Source organism: Barbus barbus (assembly GCF_936440315.1).
Source record: "Barbus barbus genome assembly, chromosome: 43".
Taxonomy (NCBI): Eukaryota; Metazoa; Chordata; class Actinopteri; order Cypriniformes; family Cyprinidae; genus Barbus; species Barbus barbus.
The window spans coordinates 23,621,116-23,647,866 of record NC_136721.1 but is presented as its reverse complement, the minus strand read 5'-3'; the positions used below and the strand labels follow the sequence as shown (position 1 = coordinate 23,647,866).

General features: G+C 35.0%; 1 protein-coding gene across 2 annotated transcripts in view; it reads right to left on the bottom strand.

Annotated features, from left to right (window-relative positions):
* dym (dymeclin) overlaps nt 1-26,751 on the bottom strand; it is a 73,906-nt gene that overhangs the window by 15,845 nt on the left and 31,310 nt on the right. For both annotated transcript variants that reach the window (XM_079404787.1, XM_079404788.1), the window contains exons 14-16: nt 16,483-16,588; nt 5,900-6,082; nt 1,404-1,517 (exon numbers count right to left, since the gene is read on the bottom strand). In XM_079404787.1, the coding sequence (XP_079260913.1) occupies nt 1,404-1,517; nt 5,900-6,082; nt 16,483-16,588 (403 nt within the window). The remainder of the gene's footprint in view (nt 1-1,403; nt 1,518-5,899; nt 6,083-16,482; nt 16,589-26,751) is intronic.

Below are 26,751 nucleotides of genomic sequence, written 5' to 3'. Positions count from 1 at the left end.
ACGCAATTAAACGCCAGACCAACGCCACATACCGGCCACTTTTCCACTGATTTAGGGCGATCAGAGAGGATTGTGGGTAAGGATGGGAAGGTAACGAGACGTGCGGCGGAGATTTATTCCGGTCTTTCAGGCCGTATATCAGCGACAGATCTGTGTGATTTCCTGTTCTTCTGCAGATGTCATGAGCACGTGTGTTATAAAGCGTAATGAATGGCCCTGGAGGAGTCGTTTGTGATAATGAAGACGAGGCCTGACCCGCTCTTAAACATGATCGCTCGCGTGTTCAGACACACTCCTTCCTGCTGCTGATCAGATCAAGCACAGCTTCATTCATCGACATGCAGAGTACAACATATGGCAGACATTGCCAAACGGCAAATAAGAACCCAAATCATCAACTCTAAAGGTCATTGCACACCGAGTCCGAAATGTTCGCATGTTTTTTTCTGTATTCGTCATCCTTTCCTATCAAAATGCTTGCTACGGATGCAAAAATGCAGAAAATCGAACCGATTTTTTTTAATGACGGACAAAAGTTTCGGAGCCAGTGTATAAACGCGAGTTAATTTATTTTATATTTATATAATTATTTGTATTAGTTTTTCTCTAAAAATGTTTTAATTGAAATACATGTAAATCAATATATTAATTAATTATGCATATATAAATATAGTATATAAATATATAAAACGTATAATGCATAAATAATAACGTTGTGAAGGATTTCATTAAAATAATATATATAATTTTTAAATTTTAATTTATACAATAATTTTTAGTTTTCCTCGAAAAAAATATTTTATTTGAAATAAATAAATTAATAATCCATATATAAATATAATGTATATTTGTTTTGCAGAATTAAATTTAAAAAAGTGTGTGTGTGTGTGTATATAAATATTCTAAAAAAAACTTTTTTAAAGGACTAAAAATGCAAATTAACTTTTTTCACTCGCTAAATTAATTAATTTGCTACTACTGTGTGGTGTTTTTATTTCAAATGGAATATTGCAAAACACAAGGTTGTTCAGAAATATTTATCTTGCTGATTATTTATTTATAAAATCTTTATTAATAATTTTTACCATGGTAACTCCTGATGTTCGTGTGCACAGACGGCAGTTGTGTGATACAGTCAGCTGGTGAATTATTAATCCAGTGTGTTTCAAAAGAATTTGTTTTGCTGTCTCTAGGAGGAAGTTAAATGTCACGGTTCCATATTTAGACACAGCCAGATATTTCGTTTTGAAAATTGAACAAATATCAGAGTGGAGAGGTCAGACGGGTGGAGAGGTGGAAAGCGGGCCGATGACGCCAGATAGACGGCGTTTGTCGGCTTAGAGTGTTTCTGTGAAGTTGTGAATGTATTAAACCCACATCATCACTAACATCTGTGTGCTTACCTTCAGACGCTCTTTAGGGAGGGCTGCCGCACCTTTCTTGATGACCTCTTGAACTCTTTCCACTGACAGGTCACTTCCTGCCTGCTCCAGTCGCTGGCTGAAGAATCCAATCACCTGCCCCACACACACAGTCAATGCCACAACATCAGTGCAATGACAGGAATGCTGTAAACACTGAAATAATGATGTTTGCACAGTGTGTGAGATACGACATCCCACAATGCAATGTGTGTGGCTTGACCTTCAAGCTCAAGAGTGATGAATGAATTTAAAAAAAACAATCTTTTAACATCTCCTGGACCCCTCTGCGTGTCATTTGAGAGACATTTGGATAAAATTACAACATATTGATTATCTATTTATAATGTAAGTTTAATTTTTAATTGCTTAAAAATATATTGTAATGAATATCTAAATATTAACAGATTAGAATATCAATTTATATATAAATTAGTTTTATATACCTTTTTTTGATCAATTGAAAACCATTTCGAACATAAAATAAATTTTATATTAGTTTTATTATATCAATCATATTAATTGTGTTTTGCACTAATTAAAATATTGATTTTAAAAAATGAGTTAAATAAAACCACTTTATATAAATATTACTTTATCATTTTAATCGATGAAAATATCAATTTTACATACAAAACGTAACGTTTTAATATATGAAACATATCAAAATATTATACATATAGACAATTTCTTAATTTTTTATTTATTTTTTTACTTATTATATTATTTAATATTAATTGCGCTTTTGTGCTCATATATATATATATATATATATATATATATATATATATATATATATATATATATATATATATATATATATATATATATATATATATATATATATATATATATATATATATATATATATATAAATATTTAAATATCTTAGCAACATGCCAATTTCAAATTCTACTGGAATCAACGGTGATCGTCGTATATATATATATATATATATATATTATACCACAAATACTGTATATATTTATGACATATTTGGATGCCAACAACGTCAGTGTAATATACTCACTTTCAATTTCTGAATTTTGGAAATTTCACATCCTATCTTCAGCATGCAGTATTTAGTGCATAGTGTACAGTATACTAGTATTCATTCAGCCTCTCTCGGGTTTTGGATGAATATTTAAAGTGATCTGCGGATGTATTTTATTCTGCGGTGTGTGTTTAAGGCTGCAGTGAGTCATCCAGCATTAATGCACCAGTGTGTGTGTTTAAACAGGGAATTTCCTTCCTGACTTCTGCAGATTACCCAGAAACCCCCTGGGCTACTACAGCACAGTATAACTGCAGCAGGTCCAGTGCAAATCTCTGCATCTACAGCATATGCACATTTGCACTGAGGGCTTTGTTTTGAATTACACAGATACAAGAAAAATGCTTCTAAACAAATGCAAAAGCTCTGTTCCTGTCCAGTGAGCTGTCTACCTAGGCATCATAAGCACAGTACTGTGGCAGTACAATGGTACAGTGATGGTAACAGATGGCAGTACCATGGTAGGTTTTTTTGTTGTTGTTGTTGTTAAAAGATACATTGTTTTGAACAAATTCAAAAGCAGTATTGCAGGTATACTTTGCAGATGACAATTCCACAGTGCAAAATGTCAATTATGTTTTATTCATAGCTAAAAAGTATGAATACAAAACAGTTCCATCTCTTTAAACATCAACTAATTCACTCAATATTTATGTGTACCATGTGTTTTGTGCTCATTCAAACACGGATTTTAGTGTTTATATAATATTTAATAGACTAAAAGACCATTTTATATATACACACACACATTTATTTTATATATAATTGTTTTATTTTTTTAAATAATTCACAAATTAATTTTTATAGATAATTTTGATAAATTTTAATTTAATATTTTAAACTATTAATTACATATATTTTGAATTACTTTTTATATTTAAGAATTTCATTAATTTTTTAATTGCTTAAAATATTGATTGCATTTATAAATGTATTAATAATTTTTAATAGATAAAGTATAATTTTATTTATAATTGTTCTTATAATAACTAGAGCTGGGCGATATGGCCCAAGAAAAAAAATCCCAGATTAAAATCAATCTGCCGATGACAAAGAAATTGTTCAAAACAAGTTTTAACTTCCTTTTGTTTTGATTTTCCCTTCTGGGATTTGATCTGGCTTTCCCCCTTGGCGTTAAAAGTGCAATCAGAAACAACAAGCCAAAAGGACAAGATAGCAGGCCCTGCCATTGTAAAAAGTGAAAATGTAACTTAACTAGGGCTGTCAACGTTAACACTTATTTTTTTAGCGCAAATGAATCGTTTGATAAGGTTTGACCCAACTTCTTGCCCATCTTGTAAAATGTGTGTACTGTGTACTGTAAAAAGAACTGCCGCTCCATAGTATAAACAGTACATACGATCGTGAATCTCGAAAGTGAATGTGAAACTAAAAAGCAATCGTGCATTCAAAATAGGGGTGTGCTCAAAATATCGATTCTTAGATACATACCGATATAATAAAAAAAGATACAGTATCGATATTCTAGCCCTTAGTATCGATACTCCGCCCAGCCATTAGGGGGCGCTGCGGCGCCCGCGAGTTTCAAAAAAACTCATGGAAAATGTTAAAGCAAGATGTAGCATTTAAGTGATTTCATAGTGAAATATGTTATGGCAGTACATGGTGTCACAAAAAAGAATTATAAGAAGATTTAATAAGAAGTTAAGAATAATAAGAAGAAGATTTTGTGCTTGTGTGAGCTCAGACTGTACCCTTGGAAAGTTAAATGTTGACTTGTGGTAATTTCCAGATTAATACAATTTGTGTACAATTAATCAGAGCACTTAAAGTTGCAAATATTTAAGCAAAATGCACTTTGTTATAATGCACTTTTGTCTTCAATAAATTGAAGAAAAATGCAGAGTTCTGTTTGTTGAGTAAATGTGTTCAGCATTAACTAATTGGCTCTGGCCCATGTATTTTTATTGAATCGTATCGAATCGTGTCACATTGTATCAAATCGTATCGAGACAGCTCTGTATCGAGGTACGTATCGAATCGTGACCTGTGTATCGAGGTATGTATCGTATCGCCAGGTTCTCCAAGGTATACAGCCCTAATTCAAAAGCAGATTCAATGCCAGGCATAATCCCTGATGCCCGCAATTTTATATCCAATTAGGCTACCCAATGATAAAACTATGAGAGAAAGTATTGAAACATATTTTCCTCCCATCTCGTATTTATTCCCTTTAAGAAGCTCCGTAGTACACGGTATTGGGATGTGGTGAATTGCGGGGGGAGGGGGGATCACGAGCGTACTTTGTATGCTCAGGACGCACATGGGCACTGAAGTTATTTAGCAGTAATCAGTTTTTGCACATGGTGGCAACACTGTTCCGGGCCGTTGTTTCACAGCTGAAAATGAAACTAGAGGTGGACAACAAAATAGCTGAGACTGCAACAACAGACGCTCACATTGACAAGTGCTTGTGAGCGAGAGGGTATGAGGCAGCTCAGCTTTGGTTTAAAAGAGTTAAAAAATATTTGTTATCAGTCATGACTTAACAGGGAAAAATAGAGCAGACACTGAACATGGTTGAAGCTTTCTAGAGCGAGTGCGCCGACCGCCCGCGTTCAACTTCAAATGGAGTATACTTTGAAAGGCTGCGCGTTCGACTGTACGTATACTCTAGCGTACATGTACAAAAATGAAGTAACATTAGGCCTTTAACATCATGACGTCTATCAGCCATCGGCGATCGGCCAAACCCTACATGGCAAACTACTGGAGCCCAGAGGGGAGCGTCAGCGGATGTTAAAGAGAAAACCGATTTTCATTCAAACAAGTCGATGTAAACTACACATTCGAGTTAATCGATAAAATCGATTTATCGCCCAGCCCTAATAATAACACTACATAACAAATAAATTACATAAATAGATCATATAAAAATAACTCACTATATTAATCTACAGTGAAGTTTTTTAAAAATGTAATACCGCAAATGTTGATTTAGAAATATTATTTATTTTGCTGATTATTTATTAATAAAATTATTATTTCTAATTTCTACCATGGTAACAAATGTATTTTCATATACAATTTTAGAATAATTACGTTATACATTATATATATAAAATTAGTTTTTATACTTTTTAATAGATTAAAACAAATACAGATTTTAAATATAACATTTTATATATTATTTTAATGTACAAATATACTAAAGATAGAAATATATATTTAATACTAAATGTTACACTTGACTGGAATCAACTGAGTTTGTATATTTATACTTCATTATTTGTATATCTCATGTAACATTAACAGAGTTGCTGCCTATGGAGAATGTTTCATATCAGCCACTTGTAAGGTTCAGTTTCAGTTAGGATGCAGCCTTAGAAGGCAGCTGTCTATGTAGACACTAGAGAGCTCACTAGGGTTTGGAAGAGAGCAGGAACACAGAGTCATGTCTCACCGTGTCGAGGTTCTGCATGATATCCTGGAAGGACGGATGTGATCTGAACTGCTCGAAGAGCTCCCGCTTGTAGAGCAGCGCGTACAGCAGGTTTGGGTTGTGATGGAGTGAGTTACTCAAACAGGAGTTTATGATCTCCAGCATCATTCTGATCACCTCCTCGATGACGTTCAGATCCTGAGCCTGAGGGAAAAACACAGAAAATGACTAGTCATGATGCTGAAAATTCAGATTTGATCACAGCAATAAATTACATTTTACTTTATATTCACATAGAAAACAGCTATTTTAAACTGTAATAATATTTCACAATATTACTGTATTTTTGATCGAATAAATGCAGCCTTACAAACATTAATAAATGTTACTGAATATAAACCACAAATACACCTCTGATAACTAAACATGCTGTTTATTACGGCCGAGTACAGCACAGTGTGTGTGTACTAAATGGGTTATCGTTTCCCTGTGCTCTGCTGCAGTCTGGGCCGTAACACTTTTTCTGGGTCTCACACACACACACACACACACACATACACACACACCTCTGTCTTTCTGCCTCTTCATCTCTCTGTAGGCACAACATATACATTTCAAGCATCATATTTAGGCATGTTTGATGCCAGGGCCATATGGATGTATAGTGTGTGTGTGTGTGATGTTATCAGCCTTTACAGACAGCCTGGAGTCATTGTGTGACCACAAGCCTTTACATCAGCAGTTTGTTCAGTGCAAACCAGAAAATCACAGACACACAGATATTCGCCCTAACCTGGGGTTAAAACGGGGCTAACTGATTATAAAGCATTATATCTTATAAAAATAAGAGTATATTACATACTATAAAAATTATATATAAAATAGAAAACGAAATGAAAAAATTTTAAAGGAAAAAAGAATAAATAGAAAACATAAGAAAAGCAAAGAGAAGGAAAGTATATACAAATAAATAAATAATAAATTAAAGTAAAAACATTAAAAGTAAAATAAAACAAAAAAAAATGAAAAAAGGGAAAAAGAAAAAGAGATCAAGAAAAATAGAAAGAAATGAAAAAAGAATAGAAAAGAAAAGAAAAAGAAAACAGGACAAAAGAGACACTAAGCATTTCATAGTCACTGCTTCAAAGAGTGTAATTCTAAGATGCACAACATAATATGCCATTACACCGTTTAAACATTTCAACATGAACCGGTATTATATATTATAACTCTGACAGCTGTTTTTTATAGAAGAAAATATCTTTACAAATTATTTTATACACATTATGTCTTGGCAAAAGATTCTTCTCTCCAGTGACAATGCATTTGGAAACTAAATTATTCAAAAGCATGTTTTTTGATTCTTTTGAGAAAAAAACTTCCATGTACTGCAGCATGTCAGGTCTCTGAAGAGCCTTCAGTCTCTGACCTTTGACCTTCTCATTTCCTTTTCTCCCACTGTCCTTCTCTACAGACTCTCTGCCTGCAGCCATCGGCCTCCTCTTCATGTTATTCATCCGCTCCTTATTCTCAACACTGATGTCAGTTTCTGAGCCACAAATCTCTCTGGACAAAAGCAAGTCAGTGGAACAGAATGTGCAAACGGGTTTCCATAGGAACACACACACACACACACACACACACACACACGCACACACAGAAACACCACATCAAACGCTCTTTGTGTGGATGCTAACTGAAGTGATTTTAGGAGATGACAGATCAGGAAGCTCAAAAAAGAGCCCGGGAATGTACAAAAACACAGAACTTTATGGATTTAGCATCAATGACTGACAAACAACCACAGTGTCATTTAAAACACTGCAAAGGCAGTTCAACTCCTGGAGGAAATACAAGAAAACTGAGTTAAGATACAAGAATAAAGAGAGAAACAACAGAGAGAGAGAGAGAGAGAGAGAGAGAGACAGAAAGAAAAGTAAAAAGAAAATGAGAAAAAGGAAAAGAGAAAAAAAAAAAAAAAAAAAATAGAAGAAAAGAGAAAGTGAGAAGACAAGCAAAGAGACTTAACTCACTGACTCATCTTACTTTAAATCAAGTCCGCTTCCCTCAGCAAACACCGTCAGCCCTTTTCCACCAACGCAGTTTGAGTGCTGGTTCGGAGCCAGAGCCTAGTTTCAAATTGGTTCTTTGTCTTTCGCCACCAAAAGCACCAGCTACAGACCAGGACAAGTGGTTCATAAGTAGCACCAAAACACTGCTGGTCTAGAAGTAAGAACGATCTGCATCAGGGGCTGGGGGGGGGGGGGGGGGGGGGGGTTACTGTGACCAACAAGACGAACAAAAACTTTTGACCGCCATTTTTGAAATGGCAGCCAAACATGGACATGGTGGATTCTGTGTGTTTGGAAGCCAATGTAGGTTCGCACAGCCATGAACATCAATAGCAATGCAACATCCACCACTGTTGATAGTGTGTTTAGGCTCTCTTGGGATGCATCGATGCCGTGAGAGCGACTGGAAAGCAGACGACTATTTATGCCTTTGGATCGCTCCTCCGACCCACAGTGCTTTGGTGTTGCATGCCAACTGGTCCACACAGGGCCGATGCACCCCAAACAAGACTGTTGTGTTGCCGCTGCCGTGCTAGCGTTGCTAGGAAAGATGAGATGTATTCAAGTCCTGGCTCTGTGGTGGCTCTCTAGCCCGTGGAAAAGCAAACCAGTTCTTAGTACGCTCGCCAGTCTAACCAACTCCGAACCAGCACCCGGTTCATGCTGGTGGAAGAGAGATCTGACAAAAATCCAGATCAGATTTTACATTGTGCTTCCACTGGAAGCAAGAAAAGATGCCCCAGGTTAAAGACTTCTGCTCCAGAGTCAGAGACATACAAATTGAATGAGTCTCACATCAGCACCAGTGACGGGCAAATGCCAGCAGTACGATGGCTTTACTGGAAAGACACCAGGATTTGGCAAGCTGGTGGCCTTGTAAACCTGCTCCATGATTATTGCGGTTAGTGCTCTGTCTGAGACTCACACAGATGAATTCCTCTGGAAACACACGTACACACGTAAACTGCCTTCAGTGTCCCCATACGCTACCATATGTTAATACCTAAACACTGGAGACAGATAAGACAGAAATGCCATTCTTGACGTCAGGTGATTCTGACCCCAACGCATGATGCAAGACAATGAAAACACACTCTTATATCAGCTCTCCATGCAAACCCTGACCCCAGTGCTGCTGCATTAAAGCTGAAATGTGTAACTTTGGCACCTCCAGTGGCAGCAAGCAGAACTGCAAAAATAATGACTGTTTCAAACAGGTTTCCTGAAAAACCTGCATCAAGTACAGAGGGCTTGCAATACTTTTAGCCTTAAAATTAGGTATGAGTTGAAGTTCAAACAAAAGTAAATACAAATGTCAAGAATGACAGACATTTCAAGAGATTTCAGGCCATATTGAGATCTGAAAAAGAAAGAAAGAAAGAAAGAAAGAAAGAAAGAAAGAAAGAAAGAAAGAAAGAAAGAAAGAAAGAAAGAAAGAAAGAAAGAAAGAAAGAAAGAAAGAAAAAAGGAAAAATAACAATATATATGATTAAAATTACAAAATAGAAGATAATAAAATAAATATTAAAATAGAAAAAGGAAAAGAGAAAGTGCAAAAATAATGACTGTTTCAAACATGTCTCTTGAAAAACCTTGCAATAGGGCTTGCAATACTTCTAGCCTTAAAACTAGGGATGAGTCACACCAAACAAAATACATAAATTAAAATACATAAATGGAAAGAATGAAAGAAAATTCGCATTGTCATTCAGTAATCTCATTCAGATTTATTTCAATGGTCTGAATGTTGAGTTTGCATTTGTTGCATTGATGAAATCAGCCCAGTCGAAAGCCTCTGCTCTGGGTCGCGTTCCTCACACCTTCCCCTACCAACAGACAGAGGAAATTCCTGCCCCGCTTCCCATGATGACCCCCTACATGTCGGAAAAGATCTGCGGATGCAGCAGTCGGGAATATTAACGTGGTGGGAGACCGTTGCCACAATTATTAACCAAACTTAAGTAAATACTTATGAAACAAACACACAGGACGGGATCAGACCAGACATGGAAATACTCGTCTAGACCTGCAGTTCGTAACAAATAGGTCGCAGGTCCGTTCAAACGGGTAAACGATGTCGCTACGTGATGTTCAGAGTAAAATGTGGGCCATGAGGCAAAGCCAGTGAAGAAGCACTGGGAAAGCAGATCAAACTACAACCTAGAAAGAAGCTGGAGGTGTCTAGAAAGAAACAGGGAGTGATAATTAGACGAGAAGAACGTAGGAGTGAATTAGGGATGAGAGGATCTGCTCTACAGTACAGACTAATGAGATTACACACACACACCCAAAAAGAGAGAGGGGAATTCAGGTCAGATGTTAATGTGTGAACAACCTGACTGTGTGGAAAGGCAGACGGATTGTTAACAAATCCTACACCTAAAAACACTCACACACACACTCACACACACACACACACCTTCAGACTCGAAGCGCTGCAGTAACTTATTTAAGGCTCTTCTAATCATCTAGGCTAATCATCTACACAGACATTGTGTGTGTCAACAGCAAGGTTACATATATCAGTGTTGGCTAATATCAGTCTGATTTTTTATCTATCTGTACAGACTACTGTCCAAATGTTTGGGGTCAACTGCTTTTTTGTAAAGAATTTAATATTTATATTCATCAAGGGTGCAGTAAACTGATCAAAAGTGACAGTAAGGACATTTAATGTTACAAAAAAATTATATTTCAAATAAATGCTGTTCTTTTGAACTTTCTATTCATTAAATAATACTCAATCACGGTTTCGACAAAAATATTGGGACAGCACAACTGTATCCATCACTGATAAAAAATCATAAATGTTTCGTGAGCTGCAAATCAGCATATTAGAATGATTTCTGAAGAATCATGTGACACTGAAGGCTGTAATGATGAGTAGTGATGCAGAAAATTCTGATTTGCATCACAGGAATAAATTACATTTTACAATATATTCTCATAGAAAAGATTTATTTTAAATTGTAATAATTTCAAAATTTTTACTGTATTTTTGATCAATTCAATGCAGCCTCGGTGAGCAGATAAGACGCTAAAAATCTTACTGAACCCAAATTTTTGAATGGTAATGAACACAAAAATTGTGTTAAACAGTTATCCAGTTACATTTGCTGTATAATATAACAATGTGACGCCTGATTTCAACTGAAGCATGTAAAACATGGGCTGTAGCTCCAGTGTGAGCAATGTTTATTTGAATCAGTCCAATCAAGCCAACATAGAGTCAGAGAAACTAGGATAATATTGGTAACTAAAACCATAAAAAAAATTGTTAGTTGAAATAAAATAAAGTTTAACTTAAAATAAAAAATTTTAAAACTATACTAAAAAAATTAAAACTATATAGCCATATTAAAAATAAACAAAAACTTACAAAATAAACAAAACATTACTTAAACTTATTTAAATCAAAATGAAAATAGTAAACAAAAATGTGAAAAATAAAAACAATTTAAAATATAATAGTTTCTCAATGATGCTAAAACAGCACTGCAGAGAAAGATGGTTTCGAAATTGAAATCAAGTGAGCGTGCACTGAGAAACAGACAGAAAGGAACAGGAAGTGCACATGCATCCAGTTCCAGACAGTCATTAGTCATCCAGTGAGAGAGATGTCTGTGTGCATACGTGCATGAGCGCGCGTGTGTGTGTGTGTGTGTGTGTGTGGTCTAATGATCAGCTAATGACTGATGTCAATACCGTCTAAGCCAGAAAGAGGCAATCTCACATCTCCATGGTTACAAGCCCTTACACTCTCAAACAGAGGTCAGGGGGCAAAGGTCAGGGTGAGAGAATCAGCCTAGAGACATGAACGGTCGGCATGGCAACAGTCAGGTAGGTCACAGAACAAAAGGAGATTCATCTTCAAGGTGAATCAGACGCTCTGCAGAAACAAAGCGAATCTTTTAGTGCTTCGCTGAGTTTTGAACACGGCTCTTCTGATGTACACTACCTGGGTTGACTCATTGCGATCAGCTGCATTACATATTGGCTTTTGGAGGATGAGAACCATTCTGCATTCAAGAAAACGGCCTCAGCGTCGCCTGTCTGTAAACACTCCAGCTGCTGACGCGGCCATCAAAAGAACTTTAAACGAGAGATGAGACGGGCATCACACAATCGCGAGGAGACAGATGGAGAGGAAAAGAAGGGCAGAGGAAAAGATGAGCAGAAAGACTGTCTTCAGGGAGACGGTAACTGGGTCGTTTTCTTAAGACATCCCATAATCACGGCACAGAGAGCAGCGCCAGCAGAACAGATCACAATTATTAGAGTTAAAAGCAAAATTCAAACCATAAAAATTATATTTAAATTAATTAAAACTTCAGCTAGTGGTCATTGCAACATTTCTCATGTTCAACAAAATTACTAAAACTTTAAAATTAATATGAAAACATAAAAACTAATTCAAAATATAAAAAATTACATAAAAACACAAACTAATTCATATTAATATGGATGAATATTAATAAAAACAATAATATTATCTCAATGATACTAAAATAACACTGGTACAGATTTACAAGTGAAACCTACAGAGAAAGTGTCTAAAGCTGAATTTAAAATAAATTCAAAATATGAATAAAAACTGTACTAGTATGTTAATGATACTATAATAACACAGGTACAGAAGTGTGAAACATCTCAGCACTGATGGAAACCGCAGGGCATCTATGAGACCCAGAGGAACGTGACGAGACGCCACATATGTGCTGCAATTCTAATTAACACTGAGAGCCATTAAACACACACACATCTAACACACATCATTAAATATGTGGTGCACAGAAATGATGTCACGTGGGTTTGTGTGTTCATTACAATCACAGCTTATAACTCGTTTAGATTTACCACATGCGGCAATTACCGAGTCACTCCGATATAAATAGTATCTGAATATATGTTTAATATCTAGTGAATATGACCCAGAAGTCTCCACAGAAATTTCTCAGGCTTGTAGAAGATTTCAAGAATTGATTTATTTTCTGTCAAGTAAAGAACGCCAAAAATAATTGAGTTTTTCAAGCAGAAACGACTTCAAGTTACTAATACTGAATGAATCTAGAGCTGATGTGTGCATATCGACTGCTTTATGTTTCTGAAAGCAGCTCATCCAGAGCTGGCGATATATCCGTTTCATCAGATGTTATGTACAAACACACATCTGCATCTGTTCCCATAGAATGAAGGAAATCCCATGGCGATAACAGTGACAGCAGACGAAAACAGTGTGTGCGCAAATGTTGTTTGTTTTATAAGATATGACAGAGGAAAGGCTTACAAAATCAAATGTAGTCTAAACTGGTGCTTGATAACTGCAGTTTAGGACATGCTTCCCATAAAAGTCTGAGAAAGAGACAGGAAAACACAGAGCCGGAGCCCAGTCATGCCTTTCGACTGAAGAAAAGGCGGTTCTGGGAAAACTGGCAATGCACAAGCCTCTTAAAGCTGCTGCTGGGATAATGTCCTCACAAAGTCAGCTTCACACAACAACAACAACTCAGAAGGCCAAATAGAAAAGCACACAGTACAAAACAAAATTGCTTCCATAAGTGCAATAATGACACTTCAAAACACCCAATGCCATGTGCATTTAATGGACCAATGGTCAAATTGTCACACTGCACAGCTACTTAATCACTTTATTTTGTCTGTCAAAATAAAATAAAATAACTAATCATTTAAATAACTGCTCTCACTCAAATAACTTAGGAACACTTCAGAGCTGATGGCATATTAACAAAAAATTAATAGCAATAATAATTTAAATTTAGTCATTTAGCAGACGCTTTTATCCACAGTGACTTACAAATGAGGACAACGGAGGCAATCAAAACCAACAAAAAAGCAATGATATGCAAGTGCTATAACACATCAATAATAATTATAATAATAATAATAAATAGTATATACTATATATACATATATATATAATTTAAATTATATAAATGATATATTTTTAAATATAAAAAGCTATTTATTAGCATGAAATCTATTTGTTTAAATAACTTCTAAAGCTTCATTAGAGGTCTTGATGGCATTATTATTGTTGTTACAGTTATTATTATTATTATTTACTTATGATTACTATTTATTTATCATTATTTATAATTTAAATAACTACTAATTTTACTCAATTAACTTATGAATGATTCAGACTTGTGATGCCATATTAACAAACAAATGAATAGTTTACTTGATTAGTATGAAATTTACTCTTTTAAATAACTTCTAAAGCTTCATTAGAGGTCTAGATGCATTATTATTATATTAATGAAAAGCATAACAACCAGAACATTTTCATACTCTTCTGTATGTACTGAAATTTATAATATTTTATTACTATGAATTTTATTTTAAGAACTTCTGAACGATTCAAGATGGCATAAAGATGCTGAATCAAATCACTGTGTGTTGAAATATGATCTCAAAAACCAGGAATAAGGCTTGTAAATGAGGACCGCACTGCACTGTTTGAGTTTTGTGGGTAGGTTATGTAGTGTCATCATTGAGTGGAAGTGCGGTGGAAACTCCTGGAAGAGGGAGTGAAGATATTCAGACTGAGAGACAGATGGACAGACGAAGAGGAGTAGATGTGAATGGAAGGAGAGAGCGACACAAAGCAGGGGTGCGGGGCTTAATCAGGACAGCAGACAGCAGTCTGACCCACCCAGACACACAGCAGACATCTGTAAGGCTCCAGCCTCAGGCTGTTTGTGGAGCAAACACACACACACACACACACACTCTGAAGACTCCCCATCATCTCACACACACGTCATTTACATCCCTATTGTCCCACACACCCCACCCCCTGTCTAGGGAGCATCAGAACAGGTTGGCTGCTGCCCTCTAGGGTCAAACCCACTGACCTAAATGACCTGCACAAACAGCCCCTCCCCCTTTCCTCCAAGCTCCCTTTATGTCTACTATGTGTCTTTATGTCTAGGGGGACTGTCTGCTGTCTGGAGACACACAGACGCTTTTGGGCATGTCTTTATGCAGATGTAGCACTAACAAAACTCTAAGATCATGTCAAGTGTTTATACCTGGTATTAACATCTGATGATCCAATCACAAGCCGAGGCCAAGCAAGCATGTATCAGCAGGGGCTTGATGCTTACCTGTCTCCCAAGGAGCACGTGTGCTCCTAATTTGAAACATTTAATAATTGAATATATACACAAATATTTTCTTTTTTAAATATCATTTTAAAATCAATCATAATCAATCCTACTATTTAAAATAATTCTACTCATTAACTACTACTTTTACTCAATAACTTCTGAATGCTTGTGGTGGCACAATTATTAGGTGCTTTAGGTGTACAGTAGTACATGATAAAACGCTATACAAATTATTCATTCATCCAAGCCTACACAAGAGCACTAATATGTAAGTGCTGTAACAAGTCTCGGTTAGTCTAACTTAGTACACACAGCATTTTTTTTTTTTTTTTTATAAATTTGTAAGAATAAAAAGTACAAGGAAATAAAAAATAGAAGGAAAATAGAATATATAGAGGTAGTTTATTATTTTTTTTAAATAATAATTCAAAAGATAACCAGTAGGAAGAATAGAAATAGAATAGAGTTAATAATTAATCAAAATAAAAATATTTTTTCTGAATTAATATTATTACTCATTACTAATATTACTTAAAAATACACAATCATATTTTACATTTACGCATTTTTACATTTACAAGCAAATGAATTTTATGTATTTGAATACAAATAAAAAGTACACTAGGTTTTTTTTAATACCTCTGCTTCAAATTGTGTTTTTTTATATAATTATGGATTTCTTTATAGATTAAACACTGAATAAATTACAAAATATAGTTTATTGTGTAACTGATATATCATTAATAACCAGGAAATAATATGATCTGCATAATGCAGGACTCTTAATTATAAACAAGGCAAAATATATCTGGACTCTTATTTTGAAAACTCTTTACTAATGTATTCAAACAGATGAGGGCGATAAACTATGTGCTCTTACAACAGTCTAAAACATATTTCAATATTAACACTGCAAAGTAAACATTACCATAATTCATCAGAAGTAAATCTTAAGCAATTTCTTTTGGAATAAATGCACAGTATACATTGATCGCCAACTGTTTGTGAAACCATGTATGTGCAATGGTGGTTTTCGATTTTCACATTTTTTCCATAAATCATAGAAATTTGACATTTGGCTTTTCTCCAACTCTAAATTTAAGACCTCTGAAAATTACAATGAAGACTTATGCTATACTATTTAGGACTTTATAACATTACATTTTGAAAAACTGAATTGAAGACTTTTGGTGAATCAGTGAACTGACTCACACTGATTCACAGTGAACTGACTCACACTGATTCACAGTGAACTGACTCACACTGATTCACAGTGAACTGACTCACACTGATTCACAGTGAACTGACTCACACTGATTCACAGTGAACTGACTCACACTGATTCACAGTGAACTGACTCACACTGATTCACAGTGAACTGATTTAAGGGTTGACTCACATAATCGGGCAGAACGGTCGTGTCATCTGCTCCCAGAGGACCACGCAAGGACTGGGTCGCCTGCTCCAGAACTTTATTGTGCTTCTTTGACAGCAGAGCAAATAAACTGAGAAAGAAAGACAGAGAGAGGGAGTTAGAACCGCAAAGCCTTTCTTGAAATCATTTCTTGAGAGTGTATTTGCCTCGTCTGTCACAGTATCAGCAAGAAATCAAAACAGCATGTCACAGTGATGAACGACGCTGTCGCAGCACTGCTGCGTTTATTGTGCCTAGCAGATTTTCAGACATAAAAGATCGTAATCTGCACATCTGGCTACGAGATCAAGAGTCACAGTGGAGAAACTGCATTCAAAGGCATCGCAGGCGATGCTGCACTTGCAAAGACTGTGTTAAGATATCTTGTTTTGGAAAAAAGTCAAAGGCAGAATGACATGCATCCTTCCTGAAGGCAATCCCACAATGTATTGTGCTGAGAGTAGAAAAAGGTGACAGACAAAGCAACAGAAATATAAATTAAAAAACAAAAGTACTATTTAAAAAAATTGTCAAGCTAAAAACCATCATTTAATTTTATTTATATATATATATATATATATATATATATATATATATATATATATATATATATATATATATATATATATATATATATATATTTTTTTTTTTTTTTTCTTTTTTTTTTTTTTTACATTTTTATTTTAGTATAGTTTTAGTATTTTTATCCTGCTATTTAGGTCAGCAATTTTTGTACTTCAACGTTTTTTTCTAAATTAAGTTTTTAAAGTTTAGTAAAAAATTTTATCTAATATTTATATTTTGTTTTATTTCAGCTTTTGAATAGTTTTAGTTGATGATAATAACCCTGACTGAAACCAATATTGATGTCGAGTCGCTGCTTGTCACTGATTAGGATCCATGACGGCTATAACAGTCACACAAGGCCGTTCACAAGCTTTTGTAAATGTGCTCTGGTTTCAGAGCTCTTTTAATGAAGCTTAGGTCTGTACAGTATGTAATTTGGGTCAGAGTTTTCTCTCAGGTCTGGACATGAGGGCTGCATCAGAAATACCTCCAGACTTGAGTTTCTCTAGGACGTTTTTCAAATTCTACTTGATAGAGAAATGGGTCAAATTTCAGACAAAAGACTAGGACAGCATGAATTACAGAAGCATTTCTGCCTGTGTCTGGGAGTTCAAATAACTGAAAGCAGGCTAAAAGTTTCCTACAACTTGAATTGTTTATATGATTTAATTTAAATCAAAAGTCTCAGTCACAACTAAATTGCCTAATTCCAATACATCCAATGAGATTAATCACAATGAGATTAACTAGTGTTGTTATAATTAAATAAATCTAAAACTACTCCTTTTTTAATATACATTATCTTAAAAATGTAACTTAAAAAAAACAATTAGAAATGTTGACTTAGCAATTAAATGAAACAAAACAAGTTTTGTACTAAAAGTACTAAAATTATATATATATATAAAAAAAGCTAAATAGAAATATTTTTAAAAACCTAATAAAAAAAATAAATAAAAATGACTAAACATTAAAATAAAATGAAAAACTGAACATTTAAAAACAAAAGCTAATTTAAAATAATAATAAATACTATAATAAACAGTAAATAAATATAGTTGTAGTTAATGGTCGACCAATATTTCACCAAGGCCGATATATCGGCCGATATTTGACATTTTTTCAAATATCGGCATTGGCTGACAAGTTTTTCTGTTTGGACAATGCGTTCTAGATGGGACTTTCATTTTGACAGCGTGCTGGACTTTTATTTTGACAGCGCTGAGAACAGCAGCACCTGTGCACACAGCTCACATTCCCCCTCTTGTTCACCGTAGTCGTTAACAGTTCTGTCTAATACGGATAGAAGTCTGTCTAATAATCAGATGGAATTGTTAAACAAAGGAATTAAATGCACACAAAAAGTATTACAACGATTGCTTTTATATTATTAGTAACAGAAAGGCAAACATAATACGTTCTCGTTTGCCGACAGCATTCAGAATCAGCAAATATATTTAATACATTTAATAGCTGCTGGACCGGATGGCTGTTTATAGGAGCTGGATTACTCCCCACCTGTTGCAAGTCGTGTGTCTATGGTGTATTGATTATGTGCTTTTGTTGCTGGGGTGTTTTTTCTGTTCTCACACTGTACTCCCATAGGAGCATAGTCTGGGGGTTATTTTTTTTTCTCCCCTCCTTCCTCATGTTTAAGTTGTATTTCTTCCTCAATTCCCTGTCTTCCTGTCCTGTCCACCCCCTTGTCATATTGTATTGTATGTATGTTTGTGTATGTATGGACAGGTTGATAGCTAATTTCGCTGGTACTTGTGACTAGTGACAATAAAGGGCTACTACTACTACTACTACTAATTTCACAAATCTTGCAAACTTAGTAGAATCCAGTTGTGAGATCTTGTGAAGTGTGCATTTGTATCCTGCATGATCACGTGTTCTCTGCGTGACGGTCGGTCAGGAGGAAACGAGCGATCAACAAACTTTCAACTCGCGATTTCAAACTATGCTGCGCTTTATATATTTGCCCACTGTCACATTCATGTAATTTTCACTGTGTGCTGTATGTAAAATGAGTGTTACCTTGGCTTTATTTGAACAATATTATTCCCAATGCACACAAACTTCCCAGAATACAGAGTAGCCTGTTACTTACAGTGTTTACTTCCTTTAATTATATTTTTATTAAATATTTATTTGTGAAAAATACTTTGTCATCTAAGGTATAAGTATGTTTATTTTACACATTTATTTTTTAATACATTTTCAACGATTTCAAATTTCTTAAATATAAAATGAAATTATATCAGCTATATATCGGCCACCCTGCTTACCAAGATATCGGCATCGGCTGTCAAAAAACCACTGTCGGTCGACAACTAGTAGTAGTAGTAATTCATTTTTATTGCCATGTCAGCATGTAAGGCTATCTTCATGGCAAAATAATATAAGAGTTACATAAACAAAACAAAAACCAAGCAAACAAAAATACAGCAGTTAAAATAATACAAGATTTTTAAAATTAACTTATGATAAAAATTCTAAAACAATTTCAGGTAAAATCCTACTAAACAAGTCCCCGATGGAGCGTACTTCATTAAATAAGTTTGTTACTTGCATTAAAACCAGTTCCTGTATTTTCCAGTATTTAAGGAAATACAAGCACCACTTTCTCATTGAGCGTGCTGCAGTGCATTCTGGGATAGTGAGATGCTGTCTAGGTAGACGGCTTAATAGGTCGTCATGTTGAAAGTCACAAATCATACTCACATGCATACATATACCCACATTAACATCTTTCTGACCTGGTTTTCACCTAGTAAGTGTGTGTGATAATAGCCAGGTTGAGATGAGCCAATCAGAGGCCTTGTATGTTAAAGGCACTGTTAAACATGAATCATGGGTAATGAGTTCTCTCACTATGGTGACCTTCAAATCCTTCTCATCTGCCTGAGTGTATGTGTGTGTGAGTGAAAGACAATGGAAGTGCAGCACATGTGTGGTGATGGAGAGCTGCAGGCATGATGGGAAGGATTAATGCGTTTGATACTGATGACCTCATCAATCACTAAGGGGTGGCACATGCTTTGAGCTCTAACCGTATGAAGCTGTCATATAACACACTCACACTGATTTCCCTACCATCCACTCTCTCCATATTATCATACTTTTACTAGAAATGCAGTATTAAAACTATGGAAATGTTCAAAATGTATAAATGGTAAAGTAATTCCAGACACATTATATTACTGTTAAATATTATACTGTTATAGTGCACACACACACACAAACACACACGTGGCTGTGTATCACCAGCAAAGTCATGATACGATACGTATCACGATACAGAGGCCACGATACGATACGGGACTGCACTAAATTTCACCTCAGAAGAATTTAGTAAAACTGCTGTTCATTAAACACTGCATACTATAGGGCCATTGCTAACTACTGGCAGAGCAAGCAGTTGACCTCTGCATTATGAAGGGCCTCCATAACTGTACCACAGTACAATATAGGAAATGGCATATGTTTCATGTTTACATTAGGCACTCCCCACAAGGTACAATATCTGTATCTTGTTTTTAAGCCCATAAATAATAATGTACTCGTTCTAATAACTTTATATTGTAATGTACGCAACTCATATTAACATATTAAAAAAAATCATCTTAACATTGCTGGCAGGTTATCATTGCACAAATTAACGCACTGCGGCCAGATTAAACCTTGTTGTAGCCTATATATTATGCTCTGTTTATTTAGAAACCTCGCACTTTTCTACTCCATTTTAAGATGTATTCTTATATTCAAATTAAGTGCAGTTCACTGCTGCAAATGTGCCACAATATCTATACAGGGCCAGCTGTATCAATACTCGTATCGTCAAATCTCTGTGATGATACATCGTCGTATCGATGTATCGAACACAGCACTAATATACATGTATATGTGTATATGTATATGTATACATATACACATATAAATATACATACATGCATGCATGCTTACATACATACATACTAGGGTTGTGCGATTTGGGGAAAAATATCAAATTGCGATTTTTTTGATTTGCGATTTTAAATTTGCAAAGTCAAGCTTCAGCTCAATATTGTCAATAATGTGCAGCACAGTATGAGTATCGTTACCCTGCTGAAAAAAAAAAACTAACAAAAAAAACAATAGAAACCATCACAGAAATTCTTATAGTTTCCATAAAAACCATTACAAAACTTTTTGTTTTGGGCATTATTCCAATAGGAATTACTGTTGTTCTATTGGTTGCCATCTGCTAGATTACATCCCACCAATAGAATGCATCAAATACCAGCAGACACCATTATAGTTTACATTAAAACCAATACAATTCCCATTATAACCCTTACATCTTCTATTGTGTTTTGGGGGGGTTCTACTGTTTTTTGTTTTTTTTTCTGCATTACTGAATTTTTTTCAATTACTGAATTTCACTGGAATTATTTTTTTAATTTTTTTTTATAAATAATTAACTGTATTTCTTTAGTCAATAAAGTAAAGTAAAGTAAAGTCGTGACGTATTGTCAAGTATGGTGACCCATACTCGAAATTGGTGCTCTGCGTTTAACCCATCCAAGTGCACACACACAGCAGTGAGTAGTGAACAAATCCACACACACACACACACACACACACCGTGAACACACACCCGGAGCAGTGGGCAGCCATGCTGCAGCGCCCGGGGAGCAATTGGGGGTTCGTACATGTTACACGGGCTGATTTAGTCATTTTTAAGTATTTGGGATTTTAAGAACAAGTGGGAAATGTGCTGAATGTTTCATTTCATCCAAGTGAAATTGGCAAGCAGTTAGACTTAATTTACATTCGTTTTAAATGCGGAGCCAGGCGCGAGTGGACACAGGTTGCGCACGTGCGTCAGGCCTCGTCCATATTGCCAGATGCGCTCGTGAGAGCAGAACCGGGCGCGAGACCGTGAGTATAAAAAAGCATTACGAGACAGGCTACGTGTGGCCTTTTTAAATGGTGGGCGTTTATGCAGTTGGCTAGAGCAGTGCTGATCGGGGAGAACGGAGGTGCGCTCACTCTATTGGTTAGTAAGACCGCCACTCATGGCTGGCAGTCATGCATATGCTCTGGATCAGGGTAACATTGCGTCCACATCGCTGGCTTTGCGATTATCAAATTGTAACGTCTCAAATCGCGATTTCGATTCGATTCAATTTCGATTAATCGCACAGCCCTAATACATACATAGCTAGGTTGTTGCCAGGGTGTTTTTAAGTCATGACAGGGCATTCTGGGCTTTTTTTTATGCTGAAAATTGTGCATCTGATGACTTAGTAAAACACAACAACACACAGGATTTGAGGAATCATTCATGCGCAAACACTAAAGTTTAAAGTATACTCAACAGTAACAGCGCTGCTTGACTTAGCAAACACCACGCAAACAGGAAAACAAATCGGAACATAAATATTTTCATCCCGCTCTGCTCTTATTATCAACCGTTTCCTCTGAAGCAAACAAGCATCCCACAAGCACAAACCAGAGTCCACGTCAAACCTGCAACGATTATTTTGTAAAGCTGCTGGGGACTCGTTGAGTCTGAGACTCTAGATTGATCTGTATTTATTTTGGGGTTGAGATGCGTGTGGCGGCAGCAGGAAGGGCAGACAGCGGCGCTCAGAGTGTGTTTGTACGAAATGCCATGTCACTGTGACCTACTGAGAGAGTCAGAGCACATTAAATGCCCGCTGGCACACACACAGAACTATCTGTCCGTCTGGTCTGGGTTTTGATCTGTCTGATACACACACACACACACACACACACACACACACACAGTGTGGTACTTTCTGTCTAGCTAAATCTGTGTGTCTGTTACGGTCTGTCTGTTCACAGCCAGTTGAAGTGCTTCATTTGCTGTCTGTCGATTTTCCCGTCTCTTTTCTATCTGTCTGTCTGGAGCAGGTGGCGTTCTCGCTGTGCTAATGGGACGTGGCTGCACTTTGTCGACTCTTAAAGCCACTCGAAGCTAAAAATACCCCGTCTGTCTTTCGGAACGGGGTCCTTTAGTGCACCTGGGCACACACACACACACACACACAATGCTGCTGCTATTATATGCAAGTGAGTGTGGTTTGAGATTATCGAGCTGTTGACAGATTAGCAGGTCTATCAGATCAGGTGTGTGTGGCTAACCATGTTTTGGACAGAATTTGTGTGGTTCTGTTGTTTTGCACACAGAACACCTGTGGAAAAAGCTAGACACACACAGACTGAACAGACTTCAGATTTACTCCTCAACATTACACAATCTCATGATCGAACATGTCAAGGACATATTATACCGCAAAAAAGATTTTTTTTTTTAAATATATTTTGCATTACACACATTCTGCTTATTAATTCTATTTTAGACGTGACAAGCAAATTCAGCCCACTTAATTACTGTAATGCAAAAAAACAATAATAAAAAAACACAACAACAATAATAATAGTACAATTATAATTATTATTATATTATAATTATTATTATAAATATAATAATAAAAGTATTATTTTAAACTAATAATTTAAATATTATATTAATATTAAGAATTTAATAATAATTTATATTATCATAGTATATTGTCCAAGTGTCTTAAGTATCAGTTTTTCGAAATTGAGATTTATTAAAATCTGAATAAATAATCTTTCCATTGATGTATGGTTTGTTATGATCGGACAATATTTGGCTGAGATACAACTATTAGAAAATCTGGAATCTGAGGGTGCAAAAAAATCAGAATATTGAGAAAATCTCCTTTAAAGTTGTTCAAATGAAGTTCTTAGCAATGCATATTACTAATCAAAAATTAAGTTTCGATATATTTACAGTAAGAAATGCACAAAATATCTTCATGGAACATGATCTTTAATATCCTAATGATTTTTGGCATAAAAGAAAAATCGATAATTTTTACATTAATGTAATTTTGTATTTTTGGCTATTGCTACAAATATACCGCAGCGACTTAAGACTGCTTTTGTGGTCCAGGGTCACATATACATATATATACACATACATATACACACAAATGAGGACAATGGAAGCAATCAAAACCAACAAAAGAGCAATAACATGCAAGTGTTATGACAAGTCTCAGTTAGCCTAACGCAGTACAAGTAGCAAGTTTATGTTTATATAATTCATAAAATATATGTAGAATGTCTGGACAAACAACAATACAATAATGAGAATTCGGTGGGAAAATATTTAATTGTCATGAAATTGTAAAATATATATTAATTAGTGCTGCTTTAAATTTATATTAAATTATGCTACTGTAAAATAATAATTATATATTCAAAGTGTTTTAAAATAATACTATAATATATAAGAAATACTATATTAATGCAAATCTAAAAATAAGAGGAAACTCAGAAGTAAAATGTCTGGACAACTACAATAATGGGAATTTGAGGGAAAATGTATTTAATTGTAATAAGATGGAAAAAAAATCTTAATGCTACTAAACTTAATATTTTGATTTTATGGTGAAATATGACCTTGACGTGTTTTTGTAAAATTCACCCTTTAATATTTAATAAATAATAAAACAGACAGTGATTCATACTCCCTTTAGGTGAACTACTACTTTAAAAGAAATGCTTAGTTTTAATCTTAGTGATGATAAAGTGGGAATTTGAAAGAGAAGAAAGAAAACACACAAAGTGAGGGAAAACACTACCCTGAAGGCTCTCGTTAAAGTAACAGACTCAAACACGTTAAAAGTGCTTCATCTGACAGGTTTAAGATCAAAACAATCAATGCCGTACTATCAGAATCCATCTTCATCCCAATTAACGCCACTGATCTCAACCGCTCCACTGAGATCCACTCAAACGTCACGTCATAAATCCACAGCTTTCCTGACCATGCTAACAGGACTCATGAGGTCAGCTTGAGTTTCTGCTTCAGTCGATAACAGCTCTTTATCAGATAGCGCTTCCTCAAACCTGAGGTTCCTGACTGTTCAGCCTGCAGGACCAGATCACAGTGAACCTCTGGACCTAAAATACCAGCTACATAACATTTACATACAGTTCCTGAACACTTATTATGTGCATATTTAATTAGACAATGCAGCAAGTATTTCATGTTTATGCAATACATTTTCTACTTGTATATACACTGAATTGAAAATCACATTTATTAATGTTTTATTAGTGCAAGGCAAAAAAGCCTTTTCAGCACTACTTTCTGTGTACAAATGTAAACGCTTACTGAAACAATTAAAAAACGGAGTGTCTATTTACACTAAGTGCAAATAGCCCATCTTGTTGGCAAAGGCTATTTACACTAACTCCGCCCACTAACGTGTGATTGGGTTAGTCAAGATTAAAAAAAGCAGCTAGTTCAACATCAGTTTCAGTGGCGTAGATGGTAAGACGCATGCTTTTTGACGCGATCGACCCGAGTTCGAGCCCACCTTTTGCCAAACATTTTTTTCTCCCTTTTCAAATCTCATATCGCATCAGAAAGGCATTTATTTTCAATAAAAATGGCAGCTTATTAAGGAAATAATCAAAAAGTTGAAAATAAAGTATTGGGTAGGGTTAGGGTAGGTGTAGGGAGGGCTTTATTGTCCCAATAAGGTGGCATCCATTTAATAAATTTGAATTAAAATTATAATTTACACTCAGTACGGTATTATTGCGTACTGTTTTATAATGTACTACAATACTGAGGTGCAGATAATTGCCACTATTTGCAATAAGTAGTATAAATAGCAGAAAATCTTGCTATTTTACACTATGTTAAAATAGCAAGACTTTCTGCTATTTATACTATTGTTGCACTTGGTGTAAATAGCATCTAATTGCCATTTACACTTAGTGCAAATAGCCGCTGCCATTAAAAAAGTCCCAGTTAGAACAAATGGTGCTAAGTAATGTAATTGTAAATTAACAGTTAATTTATTCTAATTTCTAACTCTTCTCATAAAGTCCATATTAAATTTCTACACAGAAAAAAAAAACTCCAAAATAATATTCAAATATAATGGATTCAATAAAGCAAAAGTATCAATAGAGTTATAGTGAAAATAGTGTATTTAAAAATATAATATAATTTAATTTTAATTAACAGGGTTAACTAAAACTATAAAAACATTTTTGTTACTTGAAATAACATACATACATATATATATATATATATATTACCAGAAATATAACTAAGAACTAATTAATACAAACTACAGGCATTACATGTCAAAAACACAATAAAAATACTGACTAATTTTGATTAATTAACATTAACATGAAAACAGAAAATATAAATAGATATTCAAAATATTGATTAAAAACTATAATAGAATCTCAGTGATACTAAAATAACACTAAATAAACAATTAATATTATTAAACAATCATTAATTAATTTTAAATAAATTATCTATCTATCTATCTATCTATCTATCTATCTATCTTTAAGTCTAGGTAGGGTTTTTTATTGTTGTAAAAACACTTTAGATGTTGAATAACTCCTTTATGTATCCAAACTTATAAAGTCAGAGAATGACAACATTTTGGAAACATCTTAAGGAAACTCTAAAGTTTAGAGTCTCTCTCTCTCTCTCTCTGTGCGTTTCTCATCTTATCCTGTGGTTTTGCTCTTTTATGGGCAACGGCCATTCCAGCATCAACATCCCACGACACACAATGAACAAGAAATACAACCACACACACA